General features: G+C 47.7%; 1 protein-coding gene across 3 annotated transcripts in view; it reads left to right on the forward strand.

The window, feature by feature from the left end:
• Nucleotides 1-12,388, forward strand: part of Tmtc2 (Transmembrane O-mannosyltransferase targeting cadherins 2) — a 175,831-nt gene that overhangs the window by 144,045 nt on the left and 19,398 nt on the right. For all 3 annotated transcript variants that reach the window (XM_076815904.1, XM_076815903.1, XM_076815902.1), the window contains exon 7: nt 39-283. In XM_076815904.1, coding sequence (XP_076672019.1) covers nt 39-283 — 245 coding nt within the window. The remainder of the gene's footprint in view (nt 1-38; nt 284-12,388) is intronic.

A 12,388-nucleotide genomic window follows, 5' to 3' on the forward strand; every position in this document is an offset into this window, starting at 1 on the left:
CAACGCCGCTGATGATCCTTATCGTTTGTCTTTTGCAGAGGCTTACGTGAATCTGGGCGCGGCGCTGGCGTCCGTGGGACGGGGAGCGGAGGCGGCTGCGGTTTTGAGGGCAGGAGCGTCCTTGGACGGATCCGGTCTCAAGGACAAAAGGGCTCACGAGGCGGCCAGAGTGCAGGCCCTCCTTCAATTAGGCGCCCTCTACGCCGATCAGGGCAGATTACAAAGGGCCCTGGCCGCGTACAGGGAAGCCCTCGACGCCCTGCCGGATCACTATCCACCTCAGGTCAGTTCACCTCTTCCTGTTCGTTGCTCCATTAACGCGAAACAGCTGTCGGGTACGTGGAACAGCCGCGTGCCACTTAGACACCATCGCGCATTCGAGCCCACCCTTTGACGAGCGGAGGCCTTCTTGGTCCATAGAAGCGGTTTGCAATGGGACTACCATGGTGCATATTGATAGGGGGATCGTCGTCCCGCGAACATTGCGCTTTCTCAGGCTAATTCTCGATAATGGAAACGCCTGCTCCACCATCCCTGTCAGCTGTTCGCGCCTGTCTTGCCCATCTGCGCGGATGAAATGTCGGAGAAAAGATTCGGCTCGCGGCCCTGTCAGATGGAGTCGGAATCTTGAGCTTTACTGTTGCTTAAGATTGTCGAGCGTTTTGTACACGCGGCTCAAACGATTCTGGCCGATCGAGATTCGATCGTGGGACAGCTTACCATGGTTGGCCTTTTATCGTTGTTAACATTCTACAGTATTTCATGAATATGGTTTAGGGCACTGCCACAAGTTCTCGTCTAGAACTCTTCTATTTCGCGAGGGAAACATCACTGCGACGACATCTCCATTATTTATATAATTATATAAATCCTCGCGGTCTGCTCTGTTCGATGCTGTAGCGTAAATGATGCCAAGAATAAATGTAAAACAATTTTTATTACAATGAACTTCAAGAAAAATCATAATAATTTTATGCTTCTCACTAATAGGTGTTACTCGTCAAATTTCCGTAGAAGCACGATATCTCGTTCGTGCATATATTGGCGACCTTGTTTGAAATGAAAATGAAAACGATGAATCGCAAACGATAAACTTGTGATGTGCAAAGTACATAAATCAACGAATTTATAATGGAAGGTACAAAGAATTAAACCGGGAAAGGAGAGTAGTAATGAAAAGAATCGAAACGAATGTTATGTATTCGTAGGGATAGTAGGAATTCGCATGGAATGTCCCCACAGTGGTGTTTCCCTCACGAAATAGAAGAGTTCTAGACGGGAACCTGTGGCTTGACAGTGCTCTAAACCATATTCATGAAATACTATAAAATGTCAACGACGAAAAAAGGCCAACCATGGTAAGATATCCCACAATCGAATCTCGATCGGCCACAATCGTTTGAGTCGTGTGTACAAGACTCTTCGACCTTCTTCCTCGGGAGATCTTCCATTCCACACTCCTGAGTCTTCGATTTTGAGACCGCAACTCCCGAAGATATTCTATCTTTACACAGGGATATTCATCCACGGCCTTCCAACTTTCTCGCCGGGATTATTCTCCTCCTTCCTTCCCGCAAATAGGGGATCCATTTCCCACATCTCTTTTCAACTTTCTCGCGAACACACTCCACCGGCAATCTGTTCCTCGATCCCACAGCTCGGCAGCCTTTAATTCCATGAAATTTACAGGGCCGGGCTCTGAACGCCAGTCGAATTATAATCCCCAGTTTCATTAAGAGGAATATTCGCGGTAGAATGCCTCGGCAACAAAATTCTTGCCTGTAGCGAGGGGATATTTACGCGGCCCTATTTTCCTCGGTGCATTTTGCAATTATTCAGGCAGGCTCGGGCGGAACGACGATCGAATAGAGCAGCCACGTGAAATTACCGATCGTCGATCGGCTGGTTCATAAATTCTCGACGTAACGTTATTTCAATCCTCGCCATTAAATCAAATGAACAGTCGCGGGATCGCGCGAAAGTGTTTCCACGTATGTATGTACATACGTACGAGTCGCAATTTTCGTAATCACCTGTCGCCGGGAAGCACGCGAGGCTGGCACGGAGAGCTAATTAAATTCGCCAAGTATCGATCGCGAGGGTGGTGAAGCGGCACGGTTTTTTCGGCGGTCAAGACGAGTTCGCGGCCGATGGAAAGGGCCCCGTGTAATTAACGCTCGTCGAGCCGCGGGGACGATCCAGTAGTCGATGAGCGACGCAAAAAGTAGCTAGCTGTGGAGTGAGATTGTCGAAGCAACTTTTCTCCGGCACCTCCGAGGGAACCGCGTATGGATCCCACCGCGAATATGATTTTCAGTCTCGTCATAAACCAAAATTAAAAATTTTAAGCTCGCCATAATCCAGCGCGGTAATTCCCACTCTTTCTGTTACGCTCTGTCTTCCGCGAGAAGTATCTCGTCCTTTTTCACGGCGCCGTGGAAAACTGCCGACGCGTTTAACTCTTTCAATTTTCGTTTAATCTCCCGCGAATTTCCCGCGGAAGAACCGCCCCCCCCCCCGTCATCCTTTGGTAACTTTCTTACCTCGATACACCGTATTAATTTCTTAAAAACTCCACGTCGAGGAAGTGTTAAGGATAGTATCGAAACTATTCTTGTCCCAGCGTGAAGTTTCGTTTTTCGAAATATATATATATATAGGTATTGAATAGACCGCTCCGTTTCGTGGATACGGTTACAGTGCATTAAATTTGCATCGCGATGTGACGTGGTTCGGTGTGAAAATAGAGGAAACTTGTAGAGACGTCTGGATCAGATCCAGAATTTGAAGTGATCTAATGTACCGGGACACGTGTCAAAGCTTCTCGAAACTTTGCGCGCGAACGTTGTATTACGTAAAATTCCATTCCTCCGCGGGATCAATAACCACAGCTTTATGTGCACGTAAATGCGGATGGGAAACGTGAGGCAATAGTCGAACGAATCCACTCCGAATCCCCGTGATTCTGTAACACGCAGATGGGGGAGGGGAAACAGTGCTGCGCGATGTTTCAAGAGTTTCCATCATCCGGGAAACTGAAAACTCTCTTAAACTTCGCTCAGCCTGGAGACCGATCAATCCAGAAGTGATTCTCGACCTTTCCATCGAGCATCCTCCCGCCGATGCAGCTCTTAATTGCTTTCCAAGGTTATCCCCCCCGGGTACGAGCAATTCCAAGTCAGCTGCTCGATCATTGTCTCGCGGAGGGTCGTTACCCCGCCATCCGACTTTCGCGAGATCTGTGAACGCTCGCCCAAAATGCCGACGTTCCGGAGACACCATCCTTGGACGTGTATCCCCGTTCCACGTCGAACCTCCCTGTTTCATCCCCCTCGCGAAATCTGTCGCGCGTGGAATCGTTCTCGCAGCCAGCTCCTAGCGAATTTCCGTGGCAGCACGGTTGTCCCTGGGCCCTTCCTTCCACCGCGGCGAGCATCGACCAGCCTTTTTTCTTCCCCTCCCTTCTACCTCCACCCTGCTGCCGCGATGCACGTCCAACTTTTTGGATTTCGCCAGGGAGAGGCGGAGGCGCGACAACAACAGCTCGTACAACCACCGGCTCTTCGCGCTCGACTTCGACGGAGAAGAGAGAAGTTTGCATTTTTACGAGGCACCCCGCCGACCCCCTCGCCCGGCCGACCCTCTCTACGTGCCGCAACCGTGGCCGCGTTTTGTTCAGCGCATCGTCGTGGAATTCCTGCGCGACAATTTATACGAAAAGTATTTTTTGCCTTTCCCGTGGCACCCGCGGACCACCGTGTGCAGCTTCGCCACACCCTCGCAGCCGTGTACGCGCCAGAAATGTCGCAGATGCACCAAGAAAACGGGATTCGGACCCAACCGACGGCTTCCGGCGACCGCTGCGGATCCATGGGACTGAGCTTTCCACGTGTATTCGGGCTCGTTAGTGCGACGTGTCGGGAACAGGGACGCTCGGCGGACCAGAACCCCGTCGTAAAAATAATTCAACCTTCCTAGTCCGACCGGGGTGGGAGTATTTTTACGCGAACCTTCTTGGTCTGTCTTTGGATGGAATAATTTAGTGGGCGATGCAAAGTGTTTATAAGAATGTGAGATATTTTTCAGGATCGGTTCTACTCATTAAAATAATTAAGGAAGTTGGTATACGCATATGTCCGAGAATGCTCAGTTTTGCAGTTGTAAAAAAATTTATAGTCTGTAAAACACTGGCCCGAAATGTCTAGAAAAGTGAAACGTTGTCTGTGTCTTTTTTTGTCTGTTTTTTTCACGCTTAAGGGGTCAGTCCATTGAAGTCGTGAAACATTGTCATTTTTTAGGATTATTTTTTAGTAGGGTAGACCGGGTGGAATCGGATCAAAGTAAGAACTTAGTCCATATTTCTTACATCGCGATAGAAATGAGCATTCCGATCGTTCGCAGTACCGCGTCTCTCTCAATATGATAATTGTTTATATACAGATGATTAGTACGTGCATAAAAAAGAGCAATCAGGGATCATGGTGTCCAAAAGAAGATAAAGGAATCCGTGATAAAAATTAAATTTAGAGAAATGATGAAAAAAATAAATAAATTAATGGTCTTAAGAAGATGGCATTATATTTACTCTGGTGAAAAATTAATTCGCCCACTTTCAAAAGATTATCTGAGAAGTGTCATGCCACGAGAATAGTGCTGAAAGAGGCCGCAAAAACGACAATATCCTTCCGTTCTGTTTGCTAAGTAGCGTCATTTGACTTCACTGTCATTAAATTAGATTTATTTAAGTTGATTCTAAAGATTCTGTTATGAAAAATTCAGTTTTTTCAGAAATTTATGGGTTATTCAATTCGCCCCAAGTTTCAGAAGAAACATTTTTAAGTTTGATTTTATTTTCTATTATTAATCTTAAAGCCAAAGGTGTACTGGCCACGAATATATAATAAAAAAATAGTTTTTTAATGTTCGACTAGTATTTTTTTACCGTCGAATACAAAGTGATCCGATTCGACCCGGTCTACCCTAAACGGAATGTCCAACGTAAATTTTGCTTTATAAAAAGTATGAAATAGTTAATTAAAAAAGGTTTCCGTGGTCCCGGCCATAGCCACTGATGTACTGAATAACGTGTAAAGATTTCAGACTGATTGGTCAAATAGTTTTTTGCAATCACCTGCAGCAGTTGAAAAAAATGTTGTTTTGAGATAATCGCGTTTAAAGTTTTAAAACAAATTAAAAAAATTATTTCCTTTTTTTTTGTATAATATAAGAGTAGCTTAATAAACATCAAAAAGATTTATTGCATTATATGTTGTATCTACGCAGAAAATAATCTTTAAAAATAGCTTAATTTTTTAAACCGTCACGGTGGACTTACCCCCTCAATGAAATATTGATTACACATTACATACGTATATGTCCTAGATTAGATTATAAGTTATTTATAAAGAACGTGGGAAACATCAGAAATAATTCCCGTGTGAAACCAGGCAACGGGTTGGCTAGCAGGTATATTATATTTTCATTCAAATATCCTTTTCTTCTCGGCTTTAAAAATACAAATGCGAAATGATATAACCAATGCATCGATCCGCGGAAACACAGCTGGGCTTCGTTAAATGCCACTTTAATAGCCATTACGGGCGGCGATTTACAATTTTTTTAATTATTTTGGTGAGTAGAACCAATCCTGAAAAAATGTCTCACATATTTATAAACACTCTGCGCATCCACGAGGCTCGCGCTCCAAAATTAGATATGCAAGATGCGATGAACCCCTGGGCAGCGTCTATAGTCGTCGGTATCGAAGATCAGAAATGAACTCCGAAGTTTCGGAACACGTCTATCCAATCGGCGAGTGTGGCGCAGAAACGCGAAATAATTCGCGAGCACGTCCACGGTTGACACAAACAGCAGATATCTGCCCCGATACGCGGGATTGCCGGCCACGAATCGTCGATGAATTTAGATGCAAATGCAGGAAATCTCTAGTTAAATGGGATTAACAATTTATTACCGTGCCAGCGTTCGGAATTTCAAGAAGCGCCCCTTCCATCCGTCCCCATTTTATTATTCACCCCGCATTGCTTTTATCATGTGCACGGTACATTACCTGGCTGCCAGCCCTCCCCCTGGGAGCCCTTCATCGCGTCTCGTATCACTTCCCGAGGCTGGAGCTCGTTGCGCTCCGCTCGGTCATCTGTGACCGACGAATCCCTGCCGATTGAAGAGTCCCACCCTAACTGGCACGTTTCCACGGGATCCTTTCCCCGGGCTTGATCCTCCGTCTAATTGATTAAACCCCTCTTACGGACGCTGGATTCCGAAATATTTGATATCGATAAGAAGTCGGACGAGGGTGGGAGGCAAATTGAAATTCCGTCGTCGGAGGCTTTTTGCATTCCCTCTGCTCCACTTTGCGGATCGTCGAACGGTTCTTGGGAATCGCGGCGAAGAATTCAGCGGGGTGGTCGGGCGAGTGGAAGCCTCGCGTGACTCGATGACTCAGATCGCACACGCGTCGCCACACCACGGTGCCGGGGATCGAAGGAATTCTCTCCGGCCGCGCTATGGTCGCGGAGAGGACAGGAGCGGTAACGTAGCGCGCGCATGGATTCGCAGTCGCCAGGGCGACGGGATAGCCTTTCGAATCGTAACTTTAAATTAGCCGGCGGAGTGATATCGGTGGCTTACGCGAACAGCATCGCGGAGAGCAGCTCCGGTCGCACGGAACCATTGCTCTCTCTCTGACCCCTCCGCTCCGCTGTTCCTTTTTCCACGCTCTCGTTCGACGTTATTACCGCGCGCTGGACAGCCGGGAACTCGCGGCGAGTATGCGCCCGATTATACTGTGCGCGACAGCTCCCTTTCAAAGGGGCTGGCTTCACGTGAAATTATACGGCGTCTCGCTTTCGCGAATCTATGCCAATCGCGCGGACGCACAGTGGGGAAATTTCGCGATTTTTATGGCCAAAATCACAAAAATAAATTTTTCAATTCGACAAACAAATGCAAGTGTCAATTGAAGAACTAATATGAGTATCAAATGCCACCAATTTTACTGTTAAATGTTTTAATACAAAGCTCGTATAGGCTCGCAAATTTTTATGTTCGTGTGAGGTTAGACCGATCGCAAAGAATTGATCCAGATTTTCAAGTTGCTTCAAACACTTATATTGTGTTATCGAAAGATCTGAAAATAATTTGAAGGCGTGGATTTAATTCCTGGTGGTGCGTAAGATATCTTTTTGTCCACAAAATAATTATGTTTCGGTTTTTAATGCGTAATTTATTCAATTTTTAAAGTAGCGTTTTAGAAATATCCTTTTCGTATAAGAATCAATTTTCTGTACATAAAATAGTTATCAATCCCATAATATCCTGCAATGATTTTCATTCCTATTTTACGTTCGACTATTTTGATTCTATAATTTTTGTAAGTGCTGTTTTTCGGATAATTTATTTTCTCATATATTAGAACGTAAAAGTGCCGAATTTTATATATTAAGAATAAGTTTCGAGGTTTTGACCACGAAAATGGATATAGCTCTTCAATTAACATTTTTATTAAATTTGTAAAATTAAAAAATTTCATTTCTGTAGTTTTGGCCATAAAATCGCAAAATTTCCCCACTGTGGGACGCATCGAACACGCGAGGTACGCGGACTCGAGCCCAGTCATCAAACGCCTTCAAACTAATTCGGCGGGGATGGAAGCTTCGAGTCTGATTGCAGGTATCACTCTTTACACGGTCTAATACCTCTGAGGGGCAATGGAGTATTCGTAAACCTGGGGCGTATACCCGTTCCGGCTTTAGAATTCAGAATTTCCGTTTGTAGCTTCAGTAAGACACTTAATTGGACACCGATTGCTGACTCGAATCAAGTGCTTTTCCCGGAGCAGGCTCGCAAGGTTTTCAGTCCTGCAGTCTCTTATACAGAAGAGCTATGTTTGCGAAGCACAATGCGCAGAAATCAGAACGCTCAAAGATCCAAGCCCCCGCTTCTAATTACTTGCAATCATCGCACAAGTGCATCAAGCTGCTTCCAACTATTTAGCCACCACTCATCTTATAATCATCCCCCGACCGAAGCATACCACTCGAATCGCCCTCCCGGGAGTACATAGTTCGTCGCACGCCAGTAGTATAATGCGTGAACGGTCAGCCCTGCATCCACCGCCGCTTATCCCTCCAAAGCGTAGCATATTTGATACCGCGTTTAACCAACATCACTCTGTCCCGCGCTTCCATAACGCTTTATCTTCCTCCATAAAACACACCGACCCACTTTGCCCGCAGAATTCCAAGACAGCCACCTATATTTAAGGGCGCAGATAAACCGGTATCGCGGCAGCTGGGTCAGCCGGTCCACCTACAAAATTGAATTCACGACAAATGATCCTTGTATACGGCTCGGGCTTACGCTGCCCCGATACCCGCGAACCAGTGTTTAACAACGTACTTATCGAGGCCGTGGTCGCCCCCGTAAAGGCAACGAGACTCGTTAAAAGGGGAAGGTAAACGAAAATTGCGAGCCGTGTCGCGGGCGGCTTTTTATCGCGCGTGACGCGGCCGTTCGTCGGTCGTTACATATGTTACAGCCACCCTCCCCCGCTCGCCGGGCCCACCCTCCAGATATCACGTGCCCGGCACCATTAAATCCGACGTAATTTACGTTTCGCAAAAGTCCAGATAAAAACGGTGATCGCTGGAGAGTGGCCCGAGACACGCGTAAGTCGGCCTAACCGCCAGCTCCGGCAGTGTATAACGTTCATCCCCCGACGACCGGGGAGCGCGACTCCTTCCACCCACTTTTGTGTGTGCTCGTTGAACGCCGGCTGTTTCATAACTCATTACCGCGAATTTAATTTATCGCCGCATTCGTTCGTACTTAGCCGGCGCAATTAGTCGTCCGCCGGTTGATTTATCGCTATTTAGTCGCAACAGGATTTATCGTCTTATTTCCCAGCTCGCCGTTGGGCTGGTGGAATTATTAAGCGGAAGCGACCGGACACGGAGGAGGGGGTTGAAAGAGGCGCGGGCTCGAGAGGAGGACTCCGCAGCGGAGTTCGTTTAATGAACGTCAAAAATTTCGGAGCTTCCCCGTTGTCTGCGCCCCGTTCGTTCGCCCGCCCCACCCGTTCGAGTAATTCAATGAACGAGCACGGCGGTGATTTAAAGCCAGACCTGTACTCCCTGTCACCGCGTAATTCCTCGCGAACGAGCGTAAATTACTCGACGGAGTCGCTTCTCGGGCGAGAAACGTCGGAGGACGCGCGGAACAGGCGACGAAGGGGTGGGAAATGCGAAACAAGACGCGTAGACGGGGGAGATGATCGTTAGGATCGGCGGGGCTGTTTTTCAGGGTCGAAAGGGAGGCGAGGAGTGGGCTCTGGGAAGGAACGTCGGTGACAATCGAGGATCGCGATAATGAGAGACAATGGAGGAGCACAGTGGATGCAAGGACGCATAGGTATCGACCGCGGTTTTTGGAACCACGGGAAAGAGCCTCGGCGAACGTCTGCAAGCCGGCTCCGCTATCTATGCGTGTCCGTGCACTCGTAATTATACGCCCAGGTTCGCGGATCGCAAAGAACTCGCGAGCGATCAGCTGTCTGCAGCTACCGTGAGAATTTCTTTCGTTTTCTCTGTTTTGAAACGTTTTCGGCGACTGGATGACGCTGCGACTGACGGAGGCCTGACGGAATTATCTTTGCACGAGTTTATGGCGAAGGGGCTACTAAATTTTGTGTGTCTGTCGCGGTTTCGCAGTTTAACTCTTCAGCGCCGGCACATAGATCCCGTTGAAGGGAAAATATCCCGCTTTTCTTTGTCTTTAAAGGTGGTCTGAATTTTTCTATTTTTATACTTCTTTTAATTTTTTTTCAGAGGTTAAAATGCATAAAGCAAATGAATACAGGGTTCAGGCAGGTCCATCTTTCTTCGACGAATAAAACCACCCTAAACGTGCACTAATCTGGAGCAAACAGCGAGTTTGTTCCACTTTCAAAGGTTAAGATACCCTTGTCCGCCACTAATTCGTCAGTGAAAACGTTGCTGCAACAGTCCGCGGTGTCGCGAGCCCGAAACACTTTCCAAATCCCCAATTGGCATTAGCATCCCCATTAATTCGATGGCGCCACCGTTCGATCGTTGAATATGGAAGACGTCGTTTCGCAAGGAACCGAGCAATTCGCCGCGAGTCTGGAATTATCGTATCGGCCCGGGATTCGGTTCTCCGTTGATTCCATCGAACGCCAGAAGAATTGGACGGAAATTCTCCAGGCAGGGATTTCGTAGCCCACCCCCTCTTCCGTCGTGAAGTATCAATTATGACGAACAAACTCCGCAACTCCGCATCAGTCCACCCCGGGGCACGAGTAGCGTCGACGAAAGTTTCAAGGGAATATCGTCGGGGCGGCTAAGAAAAAAATTAATAACCGGAAAGTTTCTCGCCCCCTTTCCTCGCTCACCCCCTTCGGAACGCGGGCATCGATACGTCACGTCACGGAGCTCGTGCGTGACACGCGTCGATTTCGTTAATCAACCGCCCCCTACGGTTCTTTTCTTCCCTGCTCGGCATCGTCCGGAGAAAGGGGGACGGCGGTAGTCATTATCGCTGTTCGTCTTCTGTTTGCTCTGCTCCCCCATCGAGCGACGTCCCTCCCTCGAGAAATTCGATTCATTATCGCGGCAGGGACTTTGATCGAGCCCCGAGGATGGAGGACCAGCACGTGGATCAACAAATAATCCACGGATGGATCGGATTTAATTGTTTCGGGCTTAGCAGACGCGTATTGGGTCATCGGTACCAATTAGTCACCCCTTGCGGTTGGCGGGCATGCTTCTTCGCGAGCATAGAGTCACTCCGGGAGTTTGCTCGAGAAAGACTGTGGTATATACTCGCACAGATTACGCTAGTAGATTAATTTCTCGTACGTAACATTCGTGGTGGATGTGAATTACGTGGACCGATTTTTTTTTAATTTGGTCTTATTCGGAAGCTTATATGCGGATTACATAAGAAAAATACCGTTAAATTTAGGAAATATTGCAGGCGTGATGAGATATTAATGAAATAAGTGTCAGGTTAGGTTGGAATAGCTCTGCGACGAGTAAATGATAAGCGGTAGCGACAGAGTCGACATATACAGGGTATCTTTCATGTACCTGGCGTCGAGACGCTACCGCGTCTCTAGATAAGAATTGATTCTGGAACCGTTTCGGAACCGATATAGAACCGAAAATATAAGGATTGTGGAACTGTTATGAAGAGGGAAATAGGAACCGTAACCGAAACAGATAATAGTTGGAAATTTCGGTTCTTCGTAACAGTTATTTGGAATAGAAGTTCTCCATAACCGTTTTAATCAGAACCTTTATATAACAGTTTTAAACAGTTATTTTCGGAACCGTTTCAAACCCTGCTGCTTAAGCTGTCGTCGTAGGGTGAGGAAAGAGCGCAACAAAGATAGGTATTATGTTTCCTCCGTCATTTGAGGTTCTCAAGGGGTAGTGTCCTCCAATAACAACCGAAATTCCTCCCCATCGACTGCTCCTTTTGTCCGAAAAAAAAGGGAGGGCCGCAGCCCCGTGTTTTGCATGTCGTTTTAATAACAGAGGTCCGCTTTGTGCGGCGCTGTTTGAGTGGCTAATTAGGTGCTTGCAACCCTCCAGGCAACGCACAATGCCGCTCGAGGTAATTTCACGGCCCCTTTTACTTTCCATCTTCCTTACCCAACCTACCACCACGATCTTTCCCTTCGCTCCGTGCTCGTTGCGCATACACGTACACACCCGCACAGCCTCCAATCTCCATTCCAGTCGTCCTTCGGTACCACATTTCGCTGGCAACCCCGCTCGGACCTAACTTTCGCCCCCTCCCTAGAATCCATCCCCCGTCCCGCTTCGTAATTTCACGTGGAGCGCTGGCGACCTTCCACCCTCCTCCCTCCTCCTCAACCCCCCGTTTTCTCCGCCATTACCTCGTACAGTCGTTGAGAGCTCGTCAAATCCCTCTGAAACTCCGTTTTCTCCCCGCGACGCACCCCCACCAGCCTCGGAGGGAGCTTAAGGCCGCGAGATTCACTTCTTTCCTGCCACTCGATGCCTTCTGTCGTCTGATTCGAGACGGGGCCGGGAGTGGGACAAAGCGGAGACGGGAGAAATAAGTAGATTTCTTTTTTTTTTCTCTCTCTTGGAGAGGCAACAGCGAACGTCAACGTCCTTCGAGCCGCGCCGTTGGGTGCTCGAAGGGTCACCCCATCGAGGCCGCGCCGGGAAGCGGGGCGGTGTCCGTGGCGTAATAGAGTCGATAATGTTCCATTCCGAGGGGCGCCTTTTCCTCTTTTGATAGAATTTCCAGGTCCCTGGCGACGCCTATATGACGGGTCTCCGCGAGGGGTGGTAAATCGATCTATCAGAGTTCC

Source organism: Andrena cerasifolii, chromosome 7 (genome assembly GCF_050908995.1).
Source record: "Andrena cerasifolii isolate SP2316 chromosome 7, iyAndCera1_principal, whole genome shotgun sequence".
Lineage (NCBI taxonomy): Eukaryota > Metazoa > Arthropoda > Insecta > Hymenoptera > Andrenidae > Andrena > Andrena cerasifolii.